Source organism: Oncorhynchus mykiss, chromosome 19 (assembly GCF_013265735.2).
Source record: "Oncorhynchus mykiss isolate Arlee chromosome 19, USDA_OmykA_1.1, whole genome shotgun sequence".
Lineage (NCBI taxonomy): Eukaryota > Metazoa > Chordata > Actinopteri > Salmoniformes > Salmonidae > Oncorhynchus > Oncorhynchus mykiss.
The window spans coordinates 55,800,312-55,827,517 of record NC_048583.1 but is presented as its reverse complement, the minus strand read 5'-3'; the positions used below and the strand labels follow the sequence as shown (position 1 = coordinate 55,827,517).

The 27,206-nt window shown below is 43.8% G+C and overlaps 1 protein-coding gene across 2 annotated transcripts in view; it reads left to right on the top strand.

Annotated features, from left to right (window-relative positions):
* Window positions 1-27,206, top strand: part of LOC110498152 (leucine zipper protein 1) — a 72,608-nt gene that overhangs the window by 34,003 nt on the left and 11,399 nt on the right. For both annotated transcript variants that reach the window (XM_036955120.1, XM_021574764.2), the window contains exon 2: window positions 18,347-21,561. In XM_036955120.1, coding sequence (XP_036811015.1) covers window positions 18,580-21,561 — 2,982 coding nt within the window. In that variant the 5' untranslated portion in view covers window positions 18,347-18,579. The remainder of the gene's footprint in view (window positions 1-18,346; window positions 21,562-27,206) is intronic.

The following is a 27,206-nucleotide window of genomic DNA, read 5'->3' as shown; positions in this document are numbered from 1 at the left end:
CTTACCGTCTACTTGAGAGACACACACACACCTTCTCAACAGTTGTGCACTGTACTACACTCATATGACATGCCCCACAAATGTTCCATAAGAATTCAATCTGGGCATTGTTCCCAATCGCCATCTCACTGGGCTCCTACTAGCAGGGGTGGGAAATTCCAGTCCCCGGGGGTCTGATTGGTGTCACAGTTTTGCCCCAGCTAACACACCTGACTCCAATAATCACCTAATCATGATCTTCAGTATAGAATGAAATTTGATTTAATCAGCTGTGTTTTGCTAGGTATGGAGGAAGTGTGCCACCAATCAGGCCGCTGAGGACTGGAGTTGCCCACCCCTGTTCGAGGGTCCTCTTACTGTCCTATTGTATTGTCCCTGGCTCATGTATTGTGCCGTAACCTTGAACTGGTGGAGTGCTGTTGGGCCTTGGTGCCAGTGTGCATACCCTCCCTGTTTTCTCTGACCTTGAAAGTGGATGGTAGTCAATAGAGGAGAGAGCAGAGATCATTCTTGGATATGGAAAACCAATGGACCGGCTCAGTTTAAGGAATGTATTTATTTGACAGGGACAGTGGACATTCATCAACAGCATTTGTCTTCGCATTAAGTTCAGGATACTAAGTACCAGTTAGTATTGTTATAGCCCACTTAATTATTTTTTATTTTTTTACATTTACAATTGGTTTGGAGTTAATGTTTTATGTGAAAATGCTTGTGTATTTCATTATAGTGGATTTATGCTTCATCTTGTAAGAGACGTGTAATTTTGGAGCTGTGAGTTAGTATCTAGTCTGATTCTACGAGACCTAATGGTATGGAGCTGTGAGTTAGTATCTAGTCTGATTCTACGAGACCTAATGGTATGGAGCTGTGAGTTAGTATCTAGTCTGATTCTACGAGACCTAATGGTATGGAGCTGTGAGTTAGTATCTAGTCTGATTCTACGAGACCGAATGGTATGGAGCTGTGAGTTAGTATCTAGTCTGATTCTACGAGACCTAATGGTATGGAGCTGTGAGTTAGTATCTAGTCTGATTCTACGAGACCTAATGGTATGGAGCTGTGAGTTAGTATCTAGTCTGATTCTACGAGACCTAATGGTATGGAGCTGTGAGTTAGTATCTAGTCTGATTCTACGAGACCTAATGGTATGGAGCTGTGAGTTAGTATCTAGTCTGATTCTATGAGACCTAATGGTATGGAGCTGTGAGTTAGTATCTAGTCTGATTCTGAGACCTAATGGTATATCTAGTCTGATTCTACGAGGCCTAATGGTATGGAGCTGTGAGTTAGTATCTAGTCTGATTCTGAGACCTAATGGTATGGAGCTGTGAGTTAGTATCTAGTCTGATTCTATGAGACCTAATGGTATGGAGCTGTGAGTTAGTATCTAGTCTGATTCTATGAGACCTAATGGTATGGAGCTGTGAGTTAGGTCTCATAGAATCAGACTAGATACTAATGGTATGGATGAGTTTCAGTGCATGCTGTAGCTTGGAGCTTGGCATGTTCATGTATGTGTTTTAATGGTTGTCGGGCAGTCTGTGTGGGGGTAGAGACTGAGTCATAGTTCTAGAGTCTGTTCTACCCCTCACAGACTCTAGAGACTGAGTTATACAGTAGTTCTAGAGAAGGGGGAGAGAGAGGGGAAGTGCTCCCGATTGCTTGCTGCTGACCAAAGTAAACAGTAGGTTGCAAGTTGGAGTGGGACACAGTGTGTGTGTGTTCACGAACGATCATGTGCATGTATTAGAATGTGCATTATATACAGTCTGTTCCTAGCATCTGTACAATGTGCTCAGACAAGTAGCCAAATGTGAGTGACGCAGGACAGGAACATGCTCTGTCTCCCTCCCTCTGCCCATCTGTTCCCACTCAGTGAACCTGCCTGTTGCCTAAGCTCTTCTCTTTTATCTGCCCAAGGCTGCATGTTTCTGATGACATCATTACTTAGTGAAGGGGAGGGGCGGGACTCACAATGGCTGGCCCATGTCTTTCACAACAGGACTTCCCTCTGATCAACACACTCACGCACCTACATTCCCAACACTTCCATTTATTTTTTATTTAACCTTTTATTTAACTAGGCAAGTAAGTTCAGAACAAATGCTTATATATAAAGACGGCCTACCCCGGCCAAACCCGGATGACGCTGAGCCCTATGGTCGAGTAATAAAAGGTATCTTTATTACGCTGATCATCCTCATTTGTTACAAAGGCTACACACACAAAGGAGCCCTTCTCTAATGAATCATCAGCTATAATATGAATCGTCATCACACTTCTTCCTTCTCGTAATCGATGACCACGTTTACGTGCACACACATTTTCCATTATTATTCAGGATACTCAAGTATACTGTGTTTGAGTTGAGGCGTGAACATCCTGTCCTGTTTACAATAACCTGAAAAGGCTTGTATCCCGGTTATGAGAAATCCGGATAAGATGCCTGGGATATGCTGATCTTAGACGGGATACTGTGGCAGGTAAACATCCTATCCCGTTTACTGTTGTTTTTTACGGTCCGCTCAGGCTCAGTTTCCCATATCATGGGTGTTGTATGACGTTTTCATCTGAATGTCAAACAAATCACTTCAAAAAGTAGGCTACCTGCGCTGTTCCATCCACATTGGTTCCATAATTAATTTTCTTGATACACCATACTGGAACATATAGCCTACTGGCTACTTTCACCTGTTAACTTTCTGCTTATAATTTCTGACATTTGGTAGGCTATTTGTTTGTCAACTATAGTTACATACATGCAGCTTCTCTTCTGTCATACCTTGTTGTCCCAGAAGACTAAATAAAGTAGTGCTCACCAGAATAATGTCTTACTTTGATAGAATGAATTAGCAATGTAGTTACAACTATTAAAGTTGTCTGTGTTATTTAGAGACCGGGGAGAGAACTCAAACTGACCAGTTTTAAGGAAATTAAAAGCTGAGAATTATGAAACGTTTCTGAAAAGACGACTTCGTCTTGGGTGCATATTTTATGTGGTTGAAATACTGTCTGCTCAGCATCTTGCGTCAGTGTCAAAGATAACACATTACACTAGGATTGGGTGGTATTCAGAGTTTCATATCATACTGTTTTTCTCTCATCATGGGATTTACTGTGTTACCGGTTTAGTACACAAGGGGTGTAAAAAAACAGAAAAAAAAACCCTTGTGTGTCGATTTACCAGAATGCTAACAAAATTGGCAGAAGTAATAGCACATTTTTATGGAAACTGCTAGCTAAAACACGCAAATGGAAACAAATGGCAAAGACAGGCAATCCAGCTCATAAAGTAAAACATATACAGTACCAGTCAAACGTTTGGATACACCTACTCATTCCAGGGTTTTTCTTTATTTTTACTATTTTCTATATTGTAGAATAATAGTGAAGACCATCAACACTTTGAAATAACATATGGAATCATGTAGTAACCAAAAAAGTGTTAAACAAATAAAAATCTAATTCATATTTTAGATTATTCAAAGTAGCCACCCTTTTGCCTTGATGACAGCTGGCGACACTCTTGACATTCTCTCAACCAGCTTCACCTGTAATGCTTTTCTAACAGTCTTGATGCAGTTCCCACATATGCTGAGCACTTGTTGGCTGCTTTTCCTTCAATCTGTGGTCCAACTCATCCCAAACCATCTCAATTGGGTTGAGGTCGGGTGATTGTGGAGGCCAGGTAATCTGATGCAGCACTCCATCACTCTCCTTGGTCAAATAGTCCTTACACAGCCTGGAGGTGTGTTGGATCATTGTCCTGTTAAAAAACAAACAAATTATAGTCCCACTAAGCGCAAACCAGATTGGATGGCGTATCGCTGCAGAATGCTGTGGTAGCCATGCTGGTTAAGTGTGCCTTGAATTAGAAATAAATCACTGACAGTGTCACCAGCAAAGCACCATCACACTTCCTCCTCCATGCTTCATGGTGGGAACCACACATGCGAAGATCATCCGTTCACCTACTCTGCGTCTCACAAAGACATGGCGATTGGAACCAAAAATCTGTTGGACTCATCAGACCAAAGGGCAGATTTCCACTGGTCTAGTGTCCATTGCTCGTGTTTCTTGGCCCAAGCAAGTCTCTTCTTATTATTGGTGTCCTTTTATTAATGGTTTCTTTGCAATTAATTAGTAATTTGACCATGAAGGCCTGATTCACTCGGTCTCCTCTGAACTGTTGTGTCTGTTACTTGAACTCTGAATCATTTATTTGTGTTGCAATTTCTGAGGCTGGTAGCTCTAATGAACGTATCCTCTGCAGTAGAGGTAACTCTGGGTCTTCCTTTCCTGTGGTGGTCCTCATGAGAGCCAATATCATCACAGTGCTTGATGGTTTTTGCGACTGCACTTGAAGAAACGTACAAAGTTCTTGAAATTTACCTTATTGGCTGACCTTCATGTCTTAAAGTAATGATGCTGTCGTTTCTCTTTGGTTATTTGAGCTGTTCTTGCCATAATATGGACGTAGCCCTATTTGGTAAAAGATCATCTTCTGTATACCACCACCTCCTTGTCTCAACACAACTGATTTGGCTTAAACGCATTAAGAAGGAAATTCCACAAATGAACTTTTAACAAGGCACACTTGTTAATTGAAATGCATTCCAGGTGACTACCTCGTGAAGCTGGTTGAGAGAATGTCAAGTGTGCAAAGCTGTCATCAAGATAAATGGAGGCTACTTTGAAGAATATCAAATTTAAAATGTATTTTGGTTTGTTTAGCACTTTTTCATTACTACATGATTCCATATGTGTTGATGTCTTCATTGTAGAATATCAATGTAGGAAATAGTAAAAATAAAGAAAAACCCTTGAATGAGTCGGTGTGTCCAAACCTTTAACTGGTACTGTATATACAGTGCATTCAGAAAGTATTCTGACCCCTTAATTTTTTCTATCTTTTGTTACATTACAGCCTTATTCTATTTTTATTTTATTTTTTATCCTCAATCGACACCCCATAATGACAAAGCAAAAACAGGGTTTTAGACATTTTTGCAAGTGTTTTAAAACAAACTTGTGAAATTTACATAAGCATTCAGACTTTTTACTCAGTACTTTGTGGAAGCACCTGAGGCAGTGATTACAGCCTCGAGTCTTTTTGAGTATGACGTTACAAGCTTGGCACACCTGTACTTGGGGAGATTATCCCATTCTTCTCTGCAGATCCTCTCAAGTTCTGTCACGTTTTGATGGGGAGCGTCGCTGCACCGGTATTTTCAGGTCTCTCCAGAGCTGTTCAATCTGGTTCAAGTCTGGGCTTTGACTGGGCCACTCAAGAACATTGAATACTGAAGCCACTCCTACTTTGTCTTGGCTGTGTGCTTAGGGTCGTTGTCCTCTTGGAAAGTGAACCTTCACCCCAGTCTGAGGTCCTGAGTGCTCTGGAGCAGGTTTTTATCAAGGATCTCTCTGTAATTTGCTCTGTCCATCTTTCCCTCTCCTGCCTAGTCTCCCAGTTCCTGCTGCTGAAAAACATTTCCACAACATCATGCTGCCACCACCATGCTTCACCATTGGGATCGTATTTGCCAAGTGATGAGCGGTGCCAGGTTTCCTCCAGATGTGATGCTTGGCATTCAGGCCAGAGTTCAATCTTGGTTTTGTCAGACCAGAGAATCTTGTTTCTCATGGTCTGAGAGTCCTTTAGGTGCCTTTTTGACAAACTCCAAGCGGGCTATCTTGTGCCTTTTTTACTGAGTAATGGCTTCCGTCTTACGACTCTACCATAAAGGCCTGATTGGTGGAGTGCTTCAGAGATGGTTTTCTTTCTGGAAGGTTCTCTCATTTCCACAGAGGAAATCTGGAGCTCTGGCAGAGTAACCATCGGGTTCTTGGTCACCTCCCTGACCAAGGCCCTTCTCCCCCGATTGCTCAGTTTGGCTGGGCGGCCAGCTCTAGGAAGAATCTTGGTGGTTCTAAACATCTCCCATTGAAGAATGATGGAGAACACTGTGTCCTTGGGGACCTTCAATGCTGCAGACATTGTTGGTACCCTTCCCCAGATTAGTGCCTCCACACGTGGATTCCACGTTGTGGAAACATCTCAAGGATGATAAACGGAAACGGGATGCACCTGAACTAAATTTCAAGTCTCATAGCAAAGGGTCTGAATACTTGTGTGAATAAGGTATTTCTGTTAATTATTATACATTTTTTTAACATTTGCAAAAATTCTAAATACCAGTTTTCGCTTTGTCATTATGGGGTATCATATCATAAGTAGTTTAATTCATTTTAGAGTAAGGCTGTAATGTAACAAAGTGTGTGTGTGTGGGGGGTTCTTAATACTTTCCAAATGCACTGTACAGTTATAAAAATCTACTTTTTTTTTTTATTATTATTTTTTTATATTTGTATTGGAAAACTTCAAAAAAAAATAGTTCAACCTTTTTGACATTTAAAAAAACAAACATCCCGTGGCTATTTCCGAATACCCCGGTATAGAACCCAAGCCTACATTACACACACACATTTGTATTTTTTCAAGAGATGCTGAAAGAAAGAAAGAAATCATATTTTGGCACTCCTGTTCACAAGACAAAATTAACATTTGTATAATTCTACTGCGAGAAATACATAATTCTGCAGGAGTTCATATTACACGATGCTACAAGGTGAAAGGTTATAGGCCTACAGTCAGTGGCCAGATTTCAGTTACTATTCCATTTAACCCATATGAACGTCAATGAGGAATATTATGTTTTCATGGATACAGGGAAACTCGTGAGCAGGATATCAAAGATGCAGGTAAACATTGTTTCCCAAAATAACACCTTAAACGGGATATGAGCTACTATCCAGAATACTGTGCACATGTAAACGTGGTCAATGCGTCTGACCATAACTCCAACCTGAGGACAAGGGCCTAGTAATTGTGTGGTGTTTACATTGTCTTTCACTGGCCCTTCAACCCCAGACAGTGTTAGAGTTGTAGAGTTGGGCACTATCTCAAGAGACACTAACGCCATGTCACCCTACACAGCACTGTGAATAAGTCTAGGGTTAATTCCGATTTAAGCACGGACCCTTACTGCACCCCAGATAAAGTAGTACGTACAGTTTGTCCTATCCCTACTAATGAAGTGTTTACTTTGTTAATATTACACTAAAGGGCCGATGCTGAAGTCACTCACTCCAGTTGCTGTTTGTTTTTCAGCCCAATTCCACCGGACAGTTAGTTCGAGCACCCTGGCTGTCATTTCAGACATGGTTAAAGTATGGGGGGACAAATATTTTGAATTGCAGCTGCGAGGCCCTGGAAAAACGGTGGTCATTGTTGTCGCTGGAGGTAGCTGTGAACACATCCCATTAGAGACTACAGCCATGACCGCTCGTACGGACCGCAGTCGCCCGCAGATGCTCGCAAGCTGCTGTGACTGGCGTGCGAACAGGAGGAGTGGTGGTCGTGTCAGTCGTATTCATATCCTCCCCCTCCCCACTTGATCAAGATCTCCATATCTCTTCCCAGTGTTTTCCCTAAGGACATGGAGTAGCCAGCCAAATAGTCTACTCTTTCAATTTAGTTTATTGTGGCACAAACCTAAGAAAAAAAGGTTGTGTTCTGTCAAGGTAACATTGATTCCCTGTTGAGAAACTATATATAGAATTGCAAGAAAATAGTTTTAGAAATGCAAACATTTTCATTAGCTTTAATAAACTTCCATCTGTTTTTATTTTATCATTTTGGAGCGGAATGAGGCGCTCCACTACCTATTGATCAGCAGACAAAAACCAGCAGTAGCCTACCAGTATGCAAATTAGGGAGCCAAATGAACTGCTCTCTCACCGATGCGGTTGCCGACATTGACCTCACAGATCCGTTCAACCCATGACGAGTCACTTTAGCGGTCACTGGCAAGTCGTGACAGGGGGTTAGGAAAATACAAACAAGATTTTGGTTGTTCCGATGCGATACCATGGATATATAAGTACGTTGTAAGATTTATGAATGACAAAGGGATAGGAGATTGACTTTATTCCGTCATTTCGACACCTTTTATGAACTAGTCAACACTTGCTGTTCGATCGTCAGGCTGTTTACTGTGCTTTGACTATGCGCCCCAACTCCTTTGCTGGCTATATGAAACACGTGAATGAAAATAAATGAATGTGCCACACAACAAAAATTATATGGATTTCAACTCATCGTTACCACTTACATTACATGACAAAGAATCATTTATGCGCTCCCTCCGCCGTGAAAATACATCTTACTGCAGCCAACCACAGCACACACAAATAACATGGGTACCTGGAGGCGGGACAGGCGGTCAACTGACAAACCAGCAGTTTCCTTGTCTTTGCTTGTTTTTAGACTGACAGGTGCCTTTCCTATCAATAGATCACGAGAAGATGCATATCTTAGCGGGAGAAAGCTACACAGACTTCTCACTAGCGTATTGGCACTTTGAAATGAAAACAAGCCTAGGAAAAGGCGCTTAGAGAGAACAACACTTTCTTCCTCTATGGTCTTCACTGCCAGAGGGCTAGCTAGCAACAGGATAATGTTTTGGTTCTCTCTTTTGATGGCTAATATTGTTTCTGTTCAGTTGCCAGCTGTGCTGCTAGGGACTCTGAGTTATATTGGTGCTGTTTTAAAGTCATGTCCCTGATCAGGTCGTACATTTCGGAGGGACAGAATAATCTCTAGCATGAAAGCTGACGTGGCTCTTGTTATAAGTCTCGCTTAAACCCCTCTCCAAAGCTCCCTTGAAGATACTCTCTGTTTTCATCTCTTTCTTGCTTTCTCTCTTGCACCATTTCTTACCTGCCTCTATCACTCACTCTCCTGCTTTTACTCACTGTCTGTCTCTGTGGGTGATATTCTGCTGGCAGATGGAGGCAGAGTCTGGGTGTATCTGTGCCAGGGCCTTGGCCATAGACATGGAACATAGCAGGAAGGCTGCATACCCAGATTTATGTGGGACCCAGAAAAGGCTCTGTTTTGCTGGGGAGGTTTTGGACGGAAGTGATGAGCCTGGGGCAAATACATTTCATAACCATGTAAGGACTTCACCAGGCTGTTTTTGTGTATTTATTTTTATTTTACCCTTATTTAGCCAGGTAGGCCAGTTGAGAAGTTCTCATTTACAACTGCAACCTGGCCAAGATAAAGCAAAGCAGTGTGAGAAAAACAACAGAGTTACACATGTAACAAACAGACGCACAGTCAATAACACAATAGAGAAAGTCTATATACAGTGTGTGCAAATGTAGTAAGGAGGTAAGGCAATAAATAGGCCATAGTGGCGAAGTAATTACAATTTAGCAATTAACACTGGAGTGATAGATGTGCAGATGAGTCTGCTGAGTGGAACTGTTAAAGACCCAAGTCAAACAACACAAGACCATCGCAGAAGGTTCTTCAAGTTGTTTATCTCTCTTGTTCGGTCTCTCTCTGTCACCGCTCTCTTGTTCGGTCTCTCTCTGTCACCGCTCTCTTGTTCGGTCTCTCTCTGTCACCGCTCTCTTGTTCGGTCTCTCTCTGTCACCGCTCTCTTGTTCGGTCTCTCTCTGTCACCGCTCTCTTGTTCGGTCTCTCTCTGTCACCGCTCTCTTGTTCGGTCTCTCTCTGTCACCGCTCTCTTGTTCGGTCTCTCTCTGTCACCGCTCTCTTGTTCGGTCTCTCTCTGTCACCGCTCTCTTGTTCGGTCTCTCTCTGTCACCGCTCTCTTGTTCGGTCTCTCTCTGTCACCGCTCTCTTGTTCGGTCTCTCTCTGTCACCGCTCTCTTGTTCGGTCTCTCTCTGTCACCTCTCTCTTGTTCGGTCTCTCTCTGTCACCGCTCTCTTGCTTTTACAAATGATTCTTCACACACTGGCGCACACGTGTGCACAAACACAGTGATGCGTGTGCGCACACATTGTCGCTATTTTGATTCTGCATTGGTCTGTAGCACGGACGGACGGACCTGTGACTATGTGAAAGGAGAACTTATTGTACTTTTTTTCCCCTGAAAAGGCAAAGCGAATACTGTAACTAGGGCTGGCACAATTGTGTAATCGCATAAACAATAATTATGGACTATAACCGGGAACTTAAAAAACAATCCTCTTAATGCATTTGTTTTAGAGGAAGAGGGATTGAACTTTATATTCAAGTAGATATAGTTTACCCATTAGCAGTTTTTCACTTCCATATGAAGTGGGTAAATTTGGTAATCATTTTATGAGCAGAACCTGCATGGTCCGGAGGAGAAGCTTTAATTTCCAAAAGTTCCAAGTGGTTAAAACCATTCATTTGTGAGACCGGTGTGTCGGATTCATTAGGTATGTCATAGCTAGTTTTCAAATATGCATTATCATACAAGCTCAAAACATGTTTTTACAATTAATAACCGTGGCTATTTGTATGACAATGAATCATTACCTAAAATTCCATAATCATTACAGCCCTAACTGCAACATTGCAGTTTAACGATTGCTGACATTGCGCAATCAATATTGTTAAGGGACGTGTCCACTCTTGTCCCCGCTACAGGCTGTTATCAAGTCTTTATGTTACCAGGAAGGAAAGAAGTAAACATGGTTGGTTTGTCATTGATTTTCAGGTCCATCAAGTTTGTTTTATTCTGTCTGTTGGTCCGTCCTTTAGTTAACCTGGCATATAACCAGGGACAGAAAAACACAGTGAAGTGTTTGGCTCATTCACAGAAACATTTTGGATTTCCAATAGGGTACGAGAAAGCCACAAAGACTTGGCAGAAAGATTGCAATTAAACACCTAAGTTGGTATTGATGTCAACCCAGAAAGGGGCATCTGCTTAGTTGCTATGTGGTCAGACTAAATTTACTTAAGTATCAAAAAATTCTTGAGCGGCATTTTATTTACACTGTATTACACCACATTTCATTACTCATACTAAGCAGTCATTTCTCCCCTTTCTCAAGAAGGAAAGCAAAGAACATGTTTTGAGTTTTTGTTGTCAAATTTCAGTTCCCTTTTATGAACTCCTACTACAGGCTTTCAGTTTGAGTCCTGAGTCGTGGCTCTATTGAAATGTCAAACTTCCTTTCATTTATTTAAAAATGTTGCCACAAAAAAAGAAAGCAAGGAAAAGTGACATGACAGGAAACGACAGAACCGAACATTATACGATGGTTTTCTTTCTTGGAAAAACAAAAAAAATGCAGCACAAGCATCAGGTTGCCGCCATCTTGTGGCTTCCACTGGCCTGCCAGTATCCAGCAGCACAACTGAGGACAGCCAAGAGTCCCACAGTTTGAGTCCTCAGTGTCTAAGCTAATAATATTACAGACACAGACACACACAGACCATCTAAAGATGAGGTCGAAGCCACTCATTGGCTAGGGGCACCGAGCCAACGGTTATTAACAAATGTTTACGAGGAATAAGAACCCGAGGCTAGACTTCCAAATAAGGTTGCAAAATTCAAGGAACTTTCAATAAATTCCCTGGTTTGCCTGAAATCCTGGTTGCAGGATTTCCAGAATCAGAAGGGAGTAAGCAGGGAATCTGGATCCTCAAACCAGGATTTCCAGAATCAGAAGGGAGTAAGCAGGGAATCTGGATCCTCCAACCAGGATTTCCAGAATCAGAAGGGAGTAAGCAGGGAATCTGGATCCTCCAACCAGGATTTCCAGAATCAGAAGGGAGTAAGCAGGGAATCTGGATCCTCCAACCAGGATTTCCAGAATCAGAAGGGAGTAAGCAGGGAATCTGGATCCTCCAACCAGGATTTCCAGAATCAGAAGGGAGTAAGCAGGGAATCTGGATCCTCCAACCAGGATTTCCAGAATCAGAAGGGAGTAAGCAGGGAATCTGGATCCTCCAACCAGGATTTCCAGAATCAGAAGGGAGTAAGCAGGGAATCTGGATCCTCCAACCAGGATTTCCAGAATCAGAAGGGAGTAAGCAGGGAATCTGGATCCTCCAACCAGGATTTCCAGAATCAGAAGGGAGTAAGCAGGGAATCTGGATCCTCCAACCAGGATTTCCAGAATCAGAAGGGAGTAAGCAGGGAATCTGGATCCTCCAACCAGGATTTCCAGAATCAGAAGGGAGTAAGCAGGGAATCTGGATCCTCCAACCAGGATTTCCAGAATCAGAAGGGAGTAAGCAGGGAATCTGGATCCTCCAACCAGGATTTCCAGAATCAGAAGGGAGTAAGCAGGGAATCTGGATCCTCCAACCAGGATTTCCAGAATCAGAAGGGAGTAAGCAGGGAATCTGGATCCTCCAACCAGGATTTCCAGAATCAGAAGGGAGTAAGCAGGGAATCTGGATCCTCCAACCAGGATTTCCAGAATCAGAAGGGAGTAAGCAGGGAATCTGGATCCTCCAACCAGGATTTCCAGAATCAGAAGGGAGTAAGCAGGGAATCTGGATCCTCCAACCAGGATTTCCAGAATCAGAAGGGAGTAAGCAGGGAATCTGGATCCTCCAACCAGGATTTCCAGAATCAGAAGGGAGTAAGCAGGGAATCTGGATCCTCCAACCAGGATTTCTAGAAAACCAAGGAATTTATTGAACGTTCCCAGAATTCTGCAACCCTACCTCCGAAGTAACTTCAAGTGCAGGAGAAAGTTGTCCTTTTTTTCTCTCTTTCTATTCTTCCCTCTTTCATGGAGGGAACAGAATGTACTGGGAGCTGCAGGCAGGAAGAGTGGCTAAGGCCCTAATGATATGGTGCATGATTGTAACCTTGGTACAGCACAGCGGCCCACTTTAGTTCACCGGTGGCTGGGAGTGCTTTCACTTCCAAAATGCTTTGGCGTCGTTGGCGGCAGTACCCGATCTGGCCCCTCTCTCTCACTCGTCTCTCACTACTCCTCTCACGTTTTATTTCTGTCCCTTTCCTGGACTTTATGACGCTCTCTTGCTCCTCCATTTTCTGTTTCTTGTGTGTTTTCTCCTCCCCACTTCTATCTTTTATAATCTCTTTGTCCGGTTCTCTCACTGGCTTGTTTTCACCTTTCTGCTGCCTCCTTGTGAAATCTTCATTGAATCTTGTCCTCTGCCACTCTATAGGCACCGATCCTTACAGAGCCCCCTCCTACCCACCACACCGTAGACAACCCTGTATCCCTCTGACCTGGACCCTTTCAACCAGGGAATTTCAAGGATTTTATTTTACCCAGAAATGTCAAGTTTAGTCGTACTTTTGGTCATGTGGAACATCTAATTTCTCGTTGAACATCTCATTTCAAAGTCATGGGCATTAATATGGATGTATCAGGGAAGGGTGGATTGGGGGTGTTTTATTTGAGCAGTATTAGCATAAGTAAATAAGCAGCAGTTGTGTGGGGTGGGTTTGTGTGTGGTTGTGTGCGAGGGTGCTAAGGTGTGGAGAGTAGGCAGGTCAGCTGTAATACAAGTCCATATTCAACATCCGTCTATGTCAAATAAAATTGTATTTGTCACATACACATGGTTAGCAGATGTTAATGCTAGTGTAGCGAAATGCTTGTGCTTCTAGTTCCAACAATGCAGTAATAACCAACGAGTATTCTAACCTAACAATTCCACAACTACTACCTTATACACACAAGTGTAAAGGGATAAAGAGTATGTTCATAAAGATATATGAATGAGTGATGGTACAGAACGGCATAGGCAAGATGCAGTAGATGGTATCGAGTACAGTATATACATATGAGATTAATAATGTAGGGTATGTAAACATATTAAGTGGCCTTGTTTTAAAGTGGCTAGTGATACATTTTTTTACATCAATTTCCATTATTAAAGTGGCTGGAGTTGAGTCAGTATGTTGGCAGCAGCCGCTCAATGTTAGTGGTGGCTGTTTAACAGTCTGATGGCCTTGAGATAGAAGCTGTTTTTCAGTCTCTCGGTCCCTGCTTTGATGCACCTGTACTAGAGGTCGACCGATTATGATTTTTCAACGCCGATACCGATTATTGGAGGACCATAAAAGCCAATACCGATTTCATCGGCCGATTTAAAAATTTAAATAAATAAATAATAATAATTTTTTTAATAATGTAATTTATTTGTACTAATGACAGTTACAACAATACTGAATGAACACTTATTTTAACTTAATATAATACATCAATAAAATCAATTTAGCCTCAAGTAAATAATGAAACATGTTCAATTTGGTTTAAATAATGCAAAAACAAAGTGTTGGAGAAGAAAGTAAAAGTGCAATATGTTCCATGTAAAATATGTGCCATGTAAGAAAGCTAGCGATTCAGTTCCTTGCTCAGAACATGAGAACATATGAAAGCTGGTGTTTCCTTTTAACATGAGTCTTCAATATTCCCAGGTAAGAAGTTTTAGGTTGTAGTTATTATAGGAATTATAGGACTATTTCTCTCTTTACCACTTGTATTTCATATACCTTTTGACTATTGGATGATCTTATAGGCACTTTAGTATTGCCAGTGTAACCGTACAGCTTCCGTCCCTCTCCTCGCTCCTCCCTGGGCTTGAACCAGCAACACAACGACAATTAGCGCGCGCTAAGTTGCTAGCCATTTCACTTCGGTTACACAAGCCTCATCTCGGGAGTTGATAGGCTTGAAGCCATAAACAGCACAATGCTTGACGCACAACGAAGAGCTGCTGGCAAAAAGCATGAAAGTGCTATTTGAATGAATGTTTACGCGCCTGCTTCTGCCTACCACCGCTCAGTCAAATACTTGTATGCTCAGTCAGATTATATGCAACGCAGGACACGCTAGATAATATCTAGTAATATCATCAACCATGTGAGGTTAACTAGTGATTTATGATTCATTGTTTTTCATAAGATAAGTTTAGTGCTAGCTAGCAACTTACCTTGGCTTACTGTGGAGTGCAACGAGAAAGAGGAAACCGGCTACTAGGGACAGCAGTGAACGCCGTTACCGTCAAGTAGACTTTGGTTTTTGCTGGGGGGGGTGCATGGGTGTAAGCGTCCGCCTCTGATTCCAAAGGTAGTATGTTCAAATACTACAATAGGCATTATAACAAAATCAACTTTCTATCTCACACCTTAACCCTTAACCATATTGGAGTTAACTCTGAATTTAAGGTTAGGCAGTAATGCCCAGGCATAACCTTAAACATCCAGAGTTAATGTCTGAACTTAAACACGTTGAAATTTGGAATAAATTTGACGTTTTGAGAAACATGGATGAACATCTAATTTTGATGTGAAACTGTGAGAGCTTGTAGTGGAGAGTCAGTGCAGATGGTCAGTCCAGTTCAAGTGTTCAGCAGTCTTGTAGATACCAACAGGCTCAGAGACCATTTCTGTCAGACCTCATGCTCCAATACCATCTGCCCGACCGGTAAGGGAGTGAACAAATAAATACCAAAATTTGGTCACACATATTTAGCAGATGTTATTGCGTGTGTAGCAAAATGTTCGCGGCTGGGTTGTGTAGGCTCCTTGATGATCTTGTATTGGTTGGAAAATGGCCCTAGTGATGCACTGGGCCATCTTCACCACCCGCTGAAGGGCCTTTTGGCAGTTGCACGGTGCCCCCTTCCCCCTAGCTCCCATGCCGCGGCCTTATTCATCTCAATGACAGTAATTAGAGTTAAAAAGGAGGTGAGATGATAAGTAATGTACTTCCCCTCCAGATTTTAGGAAATGGGGGGAGCCTAAGTGGGAGCTGAGTTAAGGTGACCTATTTTCAACTTTTTCCTCTGTTGTTCACGGTGCAGAGTACAGTAGAGAAGCAACGCAAGGTCTGGACATGTTTTTCTAGAAGGCTTGTGAGAATGGATGCACTTGTCGACACATTGACCGGAAAGGACTTCAAGTGGTGGGACCTCTGTCAATCAAACGCTCAGCACAGTAAAGATGCTCGTTCTGTCTGTCCCTCACAGGCTCACAGCCCTCTTGCTGCAATGCTTTCGTTGGTTCTGAGCAGACAAATTTGTGACAAATGTGCTCAGGAAAACGGGCATTTTTCATAATCGACAAACAAATTTAAATGGCATGGCATGTTCCTTTGTCTCACCACCACCTCCTTCCGAACCTGTTCTTGCCCAAACAACTCCACACCTGTGGCATTGTGCCATGATAATGAAGACACATTTTGTGATCATTCGAGCAACCATTCAGAATCCTTGGCATTTGGTACAGGTATCTAGAGAAGCCAACATATGAAAGGGTGCAGCTTCTCTCGTTCCTCGTGGGTACCCGGGGGTGTGCAGTCTTGTGGTTTCACATTGTGCCTGAGAGACTCATTCCTTTGCCTCTCCACTGGACTGGCATGATGCAGCTAATGAGGCCATGGCTTTGATAAGCGCAGGTATGTTGATTGCCTTGGCAGAGGTCGTCGTGCCAGAGTCGCTTAGCACGCACTGCTGGTTCTGAAGTCTTCCGTTGGCATGGTTGGCATGCGTGTCTAAGAGAGGAGGCAGGGACCGACCTGGCACCGCAATTGGGGTGCCAAGATGGGAGTCTGGCCCCTGGGGCCATTTGGACCAGGCCTGGACTGAGATCGGAGTACTTTCATCTGTCCTGACCCAATAGACTTTGAGAGATGCTCAAGAGGGAAGGGCATAAGTGAATACCAGACTTAACAGGCCTTGTTACATGAGAGAGTAAATCGTTTTATTTCTTAAGGTGTTTTGGCACAGGGACAGGCAGTTCTCGGAACCCTTGCTAATACGTTGTGCCTTATTTTCCATTTGAAAGCTAAAATATTTTTATAGACTCCCAACAATCCCTAAAAGATTACAAAACCACCAGACCTCATGAAAGAGGAGAATTAAACCTCTGTAGCGAAATGCTTTGATTTTAAAATGTGATGTGTTATGGAATAATCATTGCCATATTTACACTACGGGAATGTTGAACAAGCTGTTTAATGAAAGGTGGGCGGAGTGGTTGTGGAGCATTACACAAAATGGTCTCTGTTGAAATGGGCCTTTTTAAAAACGTTTTACAGTAGGCCAACATTCAAAAGACAGATGTAAGGATTCAAGTTAGGCTTAAGAGTGTGGGGTTATTGTAGTGTGAGGACTAGTTTGTTGGATAAATGGCATTCACGGGTCTTCGTCATTGACCTTGTGGGATTCACAAACTCAATCCCTCTAGTATTCATTTTCCTGTACTACCAAGTTCAGCCCTCTTATTTTGATGTATCACTTTCCTTCTCCTGGCTCCCTTACTGTTAGGAACAGCTGTGCTTTTAGAAAGGCTAATTGAATCGGGAGGAGGGGCGCAAAGGAAAGGTATGGATGTGGGTTCTGTGGGGTCGGTAAGGGATTGTGTGCGCAGATGACGTCTGCTCCTGGTTCGATATTCCCAGTGGGGGAGGAGAGAGATCGTTTTAGACAAGCACCTGAGTCATGCATTGGAGGAAAGCATCAACGATAAGATTTATAGAAGACGTGCTGCCTGACAAGCTGGTTCTTTGTGTTAATGTCTCGCATTAACATCATCAGAGAAGGTTACCATTACCAGGTGCCTGTTCAGTCCTCCAGGGGGTTAGCAGGTGGACAGTAGCTTTGTGTAGGTGGGGATTATTTCATATAAACAGTGCTGTTGTAAATGGTAATAGGTTGAGGACTAATGTCCCCATTTTATAGTTTGAACATCCAATAGAAAAGGATGCCTGCTGATATTCCTGGTCTGACTGTGAAATATGGACTGTGTTTATCTACGTTGTCCTAATCATGAGTGGTGTGTAGCAATGCCCTATGGCCGTTGCTGTCAGCAGAAACGCCAGGGAGAAATCCATGTTGGGACATTGGAGGCAGCAGGAGGGAGTAGTGTTCTTTTGAATTGCAGTTGGAGCATATTTTTAACTTCCATGGTCTGTCAGTTTGGTTGTTGTGATCTTGTTAATCTTCAGTCTAGGTTACTGTGTACATTTGACTATATGAGCACCTGCATGTGTGTACGTGCAGAATTACGTTGCTGCTCTTCTCACCCATCTGCTGGCCCTTTGCGTTACGGTGTGTATTTGCCTGGGCCCAGCTCTTCTCATGGTTTGTGTTGCAGTAATCAGGCGGAACTGTGAAATCAATTACAGGCAAACCAGCCCTCTCCCTGTCTCTCTTGCACTCCTTGTTTCTCTCTCTCCCTATTGCTCTTTCTAACCTCTCTCTCTCTCTCTCTCTCTCTCTCTCTCTCTCTCTCTCTCTCTCTCTCTGAGCTACACGCTTTCACCATACTCAGGCCTCTTTACATCTCAGCAAACTGGACTTAATTATGTTAGTGTGTAATGCCTGCTAATGAATGTGGGAAAATTAGGGAATTTCTTTTTACGTGTTGTTTCTCAAGTTACATTCAGTTTTGCTAATACTCTGAATCACTTCGATGACATTGGGGTCAGTGAGTAATAATTTGATACTGTGGTGAATTCTGTTATAACTCTGGTCCTTTTTTTCTCTTTCAGATGATCGACACCCATGTTAACCATCAAGCTGAGGGAAGTTGAAGGAATAAGACCCAACCAAAGGAAAAGGGAGAAGACATTGTGGGGAAAGGATTAAGGACTGGACACAACCCAACATCACAAGCTTGTGACATTTTAACCAGAGAAGGACTGCCATACAAATGTGGACCTCCCAAAAAGTGTTCAAATAATTTCCCCTTTGCATCAAGAGGACAACAACAATAATCTCTGCGATGTCTGAAAACAAAGACATAACGAGTCGCCACTTGCAGCACAAGCTGCAGAGCCTGGGACGACGGCTGGACGAGCTTGAGGAGGCTACCAACAAGCTCCAGAAATCAGAAGATGAGCTGCTCGATCTGCAGGACAAGATTATCCAGGCAGAGGGCAGCAACTCCTCCATGTTGGGCGATGTTGAGGGACTGCGCAAGCGCCTGCTAAAGATTGAAGGCAAGGACGAAGAGGTGTGCAAGGCAGAGGACCTCTGCCGTATGGTGCGGGAGAAACTGGAGGAGGAGGAGAGTTTGACCCAGGACCTCAAGTCTGAGATTGAGTGCCTGCAGAGGAGAATGGCTGAGCTGGAGAAGTTGGAAGAGGCCTTCAGCAAGAGCAAGTCGGACTGCAGCCAGCTGTGCCTCAGTCTCAACGAGGAGAAGAACCTGACCCGGAAGCTGTCCTCAGAGATGGAGGCCCTCAAGGACCGTGTGAAGGAAGTGGACACGTCAGAGGTAAGGCTGGACCGGGCAGAGATGTTCCTGGCAGGGGAGCTGGAGAAGCTCAAGGGCCTCACTCAGACTTTTTTGAGTGAGAGGAAGAGACTCCTGGAGAAGCAAAAGGAAGATGAGAAGCTTATACTAAAACTGACAGAAAAGCTGGAGCGTCAGAACAGGATTGACCCGGTAGATCCCAGACGAATTGAAGACGACCTTTCATCCGGCCTGACCGGCAAGCTGGGGCGCAAGAAGAGCCTGGATTACCTGAAACTGGGCGACGACTTTGGGCTAAGGAACAAGTCAGAGAATGAGAAGAACAGACTTGATGGCCAGGACGACAACAAAGTCAAGGAACTCACCCAGGAAGTGGAGAGGCTGAAGAACCGGCTGAAGCAGCTGGAGCTGGTGGAGGAGGATCTTAAGAACACAGAGTCCAAGAATGGAGAGCTGCAGGAGAAGTTCCAACAGGAGAGATCCCGTAGCCGAGCACTCAACGATCAGGTGGAGCAGCTTAGAATGCAGCTGTGTGGAGGCAGCAGTCATGGCAATGGAGGACCTAGCAGTCCAGCAAAGGTCCTTGAGAATGGCAAGGCAGAGAATGAGGAGATCAATGTCCGTGGTGGGTTCAGGCAGGTCAAGCCCAAGTATAGGCCTGCTGCAGAGCCAGCCACCCCCAAGTACAAGAGCAGAGAGCTGTCCCCGCAGCACAAGATGGAGACCAAGCTGAGGAACAAAGAACTGAGCAACTCTGAGGAAAGTTCTCCAAAGTCTGTCAGGGGGGCACTCAGTCCTGCACACAAGAGCAGGAGGACACCCAAGACTGGAACATCAACTGCCTCTGACAATGGAGTGAAAGAAATAGGCAGAGGGTTAGAGGAGAAAACAACAAGAGGAGCAGCCCATACTCCTGTCGGCACATCTTTGAGTGACCGCAAGAAGCTCTCTGTTCTTAGTCGCTACCCTCCAGCAGCTAATGACCAGAAGCCATGGAAGATATCTCAGAAACCAAGTGAGAGTGAAAGCAAAAAATGCCAAGTTGATACGTTTTCTAGATTGTATGTCGGTAGTGACAGTGAGTCGAACAATTCTGATGTGGTGCCTGAAAGCTCAAGCAAGAGCAACAGTGTCTCCCCACTTGAAAAGGATGCATTTGCGTCAGACCTGGAGTCTGTGGACCAGGTTCAAGAGGCTCTTCCAGTGTCAAACCTCTCCAAAGCCAATGGGTCGTACATTGCCTACAAGTCCCATGTGTCCCCAATGTTCAGTGATCATGGCTCTGAGGGCCACTCCTCGGCCTCTGAGACTGAATCACCTGGGTCCAGGCCCTCGGAACCAGAACCTGTACCTGAGGTGACTGCACTGAGTAGCAGAACCTCCACCACTCCCAAGTGCTCCAGATACTCTCGCATACAGGACTCCCAGTCAGAGGGCTCCTCCACCAGGAGCTCGATTGACGAAGAGCAGCACAGGCTGTTGGTGGCAGAAGGAGAATCCCTGGAGCCCACTCACACCCCATCAGGTATAGAGCTCCGCAGGGTCTGCAGCCCACGGGAAGCCCTGAGGTCAAAGGCAGTCATCAAGCCAGCCATCGTGGAAATTGACAGGAAGGAAGTCATGATATCCGGTGGGGCAGAGCCCTTGACCTCCTCCAATGGCAAGCCCAAAATTTCCACAAAACCAGTCCTGACCAGTAGCATCACTATCTACCCCAACGATCCCAACTCTTCCAGGACCAGCAGCCGTAGCAGTAGTGTATCCAGTGAGCCACCAGTCAAGGAACGCCACACGTCCACCAGCAACATCGTCATCGGCCCCAGTGAGCACAGGGGAAGTATCTCCATCCCCTATGAGATCTCCATCCCCAAGAGAGAGATCACACCCTGGCCGTCCATGGATGGCCCTGACGAATCAGGGGTGCTAGGGATGGCCTGTGCAGAGACACACCTACTCCCCCGAAGCAACTTCAGCCTCCAGTCACCGGAGACCACCTCCGACTTCAACAACGACACAGAGTCGGGTTTCGAGAGCAGCAGTAGCAGCACTACCACCGTCACCAGCTGGAGGAGCCAACACCATGGCCACCACACCTCCCAGGACGACAGCCTCCCAGAGATGAGAAACGTGACAGTGCGAAGCACCTGGAAGAACAGGGGGGCGGCATCTGTGGACGAGCCTGGCCGGGGGGCCAGGATGTACGGGATGGGTTCTGAGGACGAGGCAGAGTCGGCCACCACGTGGAGGGCTTACCGCGCCACCACCATTCTGGACACGGAGGAGACGGTAAACGCCACAAGGGCTGCTACATCACGGACAGCCAAGCCTTCCCCAGCAGAGCTGTATATGCGCAGGATCAACAACAGTGTGGTGACCACCAGGGAAATCGCAGAGCCAGTGTGCCGGAGCAAAAGCTCCCTGTCGCCCACTGACGGAGGTCTGCGGATGAGTATCCCCCACGAGCCTGTCAGCTCTCAGAAGCTTGTTCCCTGGCGGACACAACCCATGGTGAGGACAACTTCTGTACTCTTTACAAACCTGTTTTTAAGAAAACTAGTGTTCTTATACTTCCACCATTTGCTTACAATAGCTCTTGAGCCTGTTGCATATCTGGTCATTGAGTCTAGGCAAGGAAATGTTCAGAAATATTTGTCTCTATTTATATGATTAGAATGTCTTTGCAGTGATGCTCAACATATATTTTCATAAGGTTTATGTTGGATGTCTAAGCTTGGTCTTGACACATTACATCTGGAACTTTGACACGAGGACAGAGCATTTGTAAGCCTCAAACAAGTTTGTTGTTGTTATTTCTAAGGAGTAAGAGGGGGATGTTTCCTCTGTTTTTACTGGAACTAAATCTCTGAACATGTTGGGCACCAAACATGTCTTGGCTCTGAGTGCATACCTACATTTAAAAGTACTCTCTTTACTTGTACTTTGCCAATGGCAATACAGCATATACATGTGTGCTTACATAGCTAATCTTTGGAAAATATACTCCAGAAAACACCAACTGTAGCTTTCTGGTGTGTCCACTTTGAATGAGTGTTCAGATGCAATTTTTTTCACTGACGCCAGGCCTGAACCTTTAAGCTTAGCACAGCAGTTATCTGAACCTGATTCCTCATGCCGAAGTAAGCACAAAGAGAAAAGGGTAGGACAAAAAAAGAGAGGGAGCATGAAAATGAAAAGACCTAAACGGGAAAAAGGTTAGAAAAAAACTCAAGGGAAGGAAATAGCTTGCTTGTATTTTTTGCGCCTGATCTTACCAACTGTGCCCTGCCAAGCTGTGCCCTGCCAAGCTGTGCCCTGCCAAGCTGTGCCCTGCCAAGCTGTGCCCTGTCCTATTCCTGACATAATTGAAGATGAGCATTGTTCAAAGGCTCACCTCCATGTAGCTCGACTCCGTTTGACTCCATTTCCCACAACACACTGCAGACGACTGTTTTTCAAAGATTTCTTCATTGGAATTCAATTAAGTCTCTGGTGTCAGATTTTCAGATTAAAATTTTAAGCATGACTTGTAGTCTGGTTGATTTATGTGTGAGATGTGTGTCAGCTGTTTTGACAAAGATGCTTGGTCATTAATCTGTCTGACACCTCTTTTATTAAAGCACAGATGAGATTGTTCAAACTAACTGGTAGACAGTGAGTCAGTCTGACATGTACTGGGACAGCGAGATAAGAATGTATTTGACGTGAAGAAAAATATACATTCTTATGTGAATTTTGAGAATGCAGAAAAGTGGAAGATTTAATCCTATTGCTGATTCTAAAAAAAATATATATTTTTTTAAATCAATGTGAATGTACCATGCTGAGTACCATGCTGAGTACCATGCTGAGTACCATGCTGAGTACCATGCATACGTGAGTCTACCCATCAATGGTTAGCTCTGTCCACACTTCACACTCCCCCCACTACATAGAATAATAAGCTTTTAGTTTCACACACAGTTGAAATGCATGTCTAGAACTGTCTGAATACTCTCGAGGCAAAAGGGCCTCATCATTCCTCTCTTATCCACAGCCACTTAGTGGGGAGATTTACAACTCTAGACGCGTTAAAGATTATACAGGGCATCAAATAGATGAGGTAAAAATGCCTCACAGCAAAATGTCCAATAGTGTGCTGTTTGTCAAGTGGCTACGCTAACACTAGCAATCCTAGAGAACTGGCTACAATAACATCTCAATTTGTCACGCAGACAAACTAGCCTAGTGGATGGGAATCTAGTGTTTTCCTGCAGATAAACTGGACATAACCAGAGATGAAGATTGATGTTGCCAGTCACAACCCCCATGCCCCTCACCCCTATCATCCATCAGCCACATTCATATTCATCTTCCTTGGTGCATATCCTATGAAGGGGGGAAAAATCAAGCTTATTGATGAAGTTGTCATTGAAATCGTCTTTCTGGGCTGTTTTGTGTCATTCTTAACTGCTTCATAAACTGAACTTGAGTTAGTAGGAGTTATCTAATACAAGCCATAAGCAGGATTGTGTATATCTGATGGGTCTTCACACAACAGTGATGCTTGTTGTTGTCGTAGCCACTGAACTGTACTTTTCTGGGGTCCAGCTTATTAGGAGGGGATTAGGGGTTGCAAGTGACCTGCCTGGTCAGGGGTCAAGAGGGTCAGGATTCCCTGTTTTAACAAATCTGCAGATGGGCCATTGTCACTCTGGGGTTATCTGGTTGGCCGCTGGGGTTCGGTTTGATAGTGTGCAACACACCCAGCTCCACTCAGTCAGAACAAACAAAGAGGGCTCCAGCCCCAAGCCCTCCACCAAGCCTTTCATCTCCAGCCAAGCGAGCCATTAAAAAAATAACATGACGGCAACATGGCACTTAGATCTATAATTACAGTCATTCTGCCTTATAAAGCCCCTCCCCCTCCTAACCATCATTATAAACTGTGTGGTTGGAGCCCTGAATGGCTAAATCTGTCGTATGTCAGCCCGTATACCCCAGTATGACAAAACATATTTTTTGTACTGCTCCAATTACGTTGGTAACCAGTTTATAATGGCAATTAGGATCCTCGGGGGGGGGTTGTGATATATGGCTTATATACCACGGCTAAGGGCTGTTCTGAGGTACGACGCATCGCAGAGCATCACTACAGACCCCCTGGTTCAGTGGTCTAAGACAATGCATCTCAGTGCTAGAGGCGTCACTACAGACCCTGGTTCAGTGGTCTAAGACACTGCATCTCAGTGCTAGAGGCGTCACTACAGACACCCTGGTTCAGTGGTCTAAGACACTGCATCTCAGTGCTAGAGGCGTCACTACAGACACCCTGGTTCGAATCCAGGCTGTATCACAACCGGCCGTTAGTGAGAGTCCCATAGGGCAGTGCACAATTACCCCAGCGTCGTCCTGGTTTGGCCGGAGTAGGCCATCAGTGTAAATAAGAATTTGTTCCTAACTGACTTGTCTAGTTAAATATTGGTTAAATAAATAAAATAAAATAAAAAAGGACATATGGTGATAAATTACAGAAAAAGGTTCAAATAGACAGTCCAAGGTTTAGCAGAGAACGCCTCCGATATCACAATTAAGTCTCCGCCTCTCCAAGATGTCTCTCCAAGATGTCCATAGTTCCTTATTGCTTAAATATCCTTCATTATATCATCTTGACGCCTAACCTTTCTGATGAACGGCCTAATTTGTTTTGCTTTCTGTGTGTGTTTCAGTCACTCATTGTTGCCTTGCCCTTGGCACCCTCCTGCAGGCAATGGGATTAGAAGTAAACCGAGCTTATTTCCAAGAGGTTTCTCTGTGAACTTCACTACAGGCAGTCGTCCTCTCATTCCAGTTGTGTATTTCCTATTCGTTAGTAAAGGGCTCGAGGCATCAATACCACATTATTGTCAAATGGTAGTGCTTTTACAGTTTTTTACAGAGCTCTGCTGTTTGAGTTTATTTTCGTGTTTACAGGGACAGTGCACATTTAATCAACGTATCAATAAAAATGCTGGTTTGCCATATCAATCAGTGTTTGACAACAACAGTGTATGGCAGGTCTGCCTATCATGAAGCCTCTATCTCCCGTCATTGATCAGCCAAAGTTTTTGCACCCACATAATTATAGAAATTGAATTTGACTCCTTAACCTCTGTCTGTTATTACCCTAATTAAGTTAGCCAGGCTAGCTACACAAAATCAATAGTTACTTCAGAGAAGACACAGCACTTGATGTCCTTGGGTACCTAGGATGACTTTCTATCAGTAAATAGCTTATTGATTGGCTATTCATCCCATATAACAGGAGTACTCCAGCACTATTTATGGCGGTCCGGTCACACACATTTCCTAGGTGGTAAAAGTCCGGATGGATATGGTCATTTATCAGTGTAGTAATACATCCCCACCTGTTCACAATACTCTTGTTGGCAGAGAGAACATTTTGCTGTTATAAAGCAAATTTCCTGCAATTCTACACATTTTTCATAGGGTTTTAACGGTCCTTTCCCTGCAAATCTACAAAATGTTCCATGTCTTGTGTGTTTATGATTTCATGGGTGGTAGCCCGACTGAGTTCCCAACCATTTTTATTTTTGGTAGTTGGGACTTGCGGCCCGTTTGGATCCAGTTCTGGGTCCAGATCTGGACCGCTGTCCGCCAGTTGAGTATGGAGGTCATATAGAATTTATATGATTGTCATTTGTTTGACCCCCTCATTGTAGAGGGACATCTCTTCATCCATTGAAATGTCAGTCATGACCACAGTATAGCATCAGATTATAATGGTCTCTGTGGTTTTAATGTTGACTGGCTGCACACAGCCTCACTAACCCTCCATTCTTACCTTCAGGTACAGCACAGAACATCAGTGTTGTTTTTTCAGCCCATTGTAAAACTTAGAAACCTCAGATGGGTATGTGAATGGGCTGTGAACTTATGGTTGGCTGTGGGACCATTGGTCGATCTGGCTGATCGAGATACAAAAACATCCTTTGTGCAAGTCAGTCAAACCCAGTGGCAACAAAGTGAAACGCAGGGCCCTTGTGGTCATTCTGGTTGGTTTTCGACCCCGACTTTAACCTAAAAGCCTGGAAAAACAATCTGTACTGGAGTTGAACTTGGAAGATTCCACGGACAAGAGCTGGTAGGTGGTTAAAACGTCAGACGGAGGAGATGCCAATGGCCTGTAAGAAAGGTTTTGAGGAATGGTTTCCACAAGGTATGTTAGAGCTATTAAATTCTTTCCTGGACAAGGCGCTCAAAAACATTCATGTTAATAACCAGCTTGAATTAAGGCTTCTCTGAAACATATTACCTTGGGTGCAATGAGCATTGTCTCCTTGTAGCCGAGCTTTGGCTCAGTTCGCTTTTAACAGGGAACAAAAGTCATGGACTTAAAAAAAACAACCAAGACATAATTCATGTCGAAACAGTGGTTGTTCTGCAAGGCATGTAACAGTCCAGTTGTGTTGTCCTCGAAGGTAAACTATTTATATGATGGTTGGCCTTTTGATTCTGTGCTGTATTTTAAGACAAACATGTTGTCATGAGAGACTACTTCCTAAAGGGTTGAGTGAATTTGAGGCTTTGTCAAGTCTGTTTTAACTCAAGAAAACCAATGTACTATTTTCCGTAACACATACGGGATTAGCAAAGATTTGCACAAGGAGAAACTTTTTCACTTAATCTCAAAACAAAAAGTGGGTCTGGATTTGATGTATTGTTTTTAAAAAAAACATTTTTTTTACTTTCTATAAAATACCAGTCCCCAATCATAAGATATTTGAGTGAAGCGTGAACAAAGCAGGTTTGTGAGGGCTTCAGCACTTGGCGTTCCTAGGACATTTCCTCTGCTCATGTGGCAGATCAAATTGCCTAACAACGTTTCAAATGTGACATTCATCCAGCAGAAATATTTTCTGAAATTAAGATTTAGTAATGTCCCTAGTACCTCACACAGAGGGAATGAACTTGGAGAATGTTCCTTCTGGTATTTTTGCACACATTGCTTGTTTAGGTCACTGAACTGGAAGACTAGACGTTAGTATAGGTCCACCCAACCCGGAAACTTTTTCATACACTTTTGTTAGAATAAGCAGTCATGTCAACTATCCGCATCCACAGGAAAAATGTCAAGATGGCTCAGAAAATAATGCTGTGGTTTGGTTTACATTTGG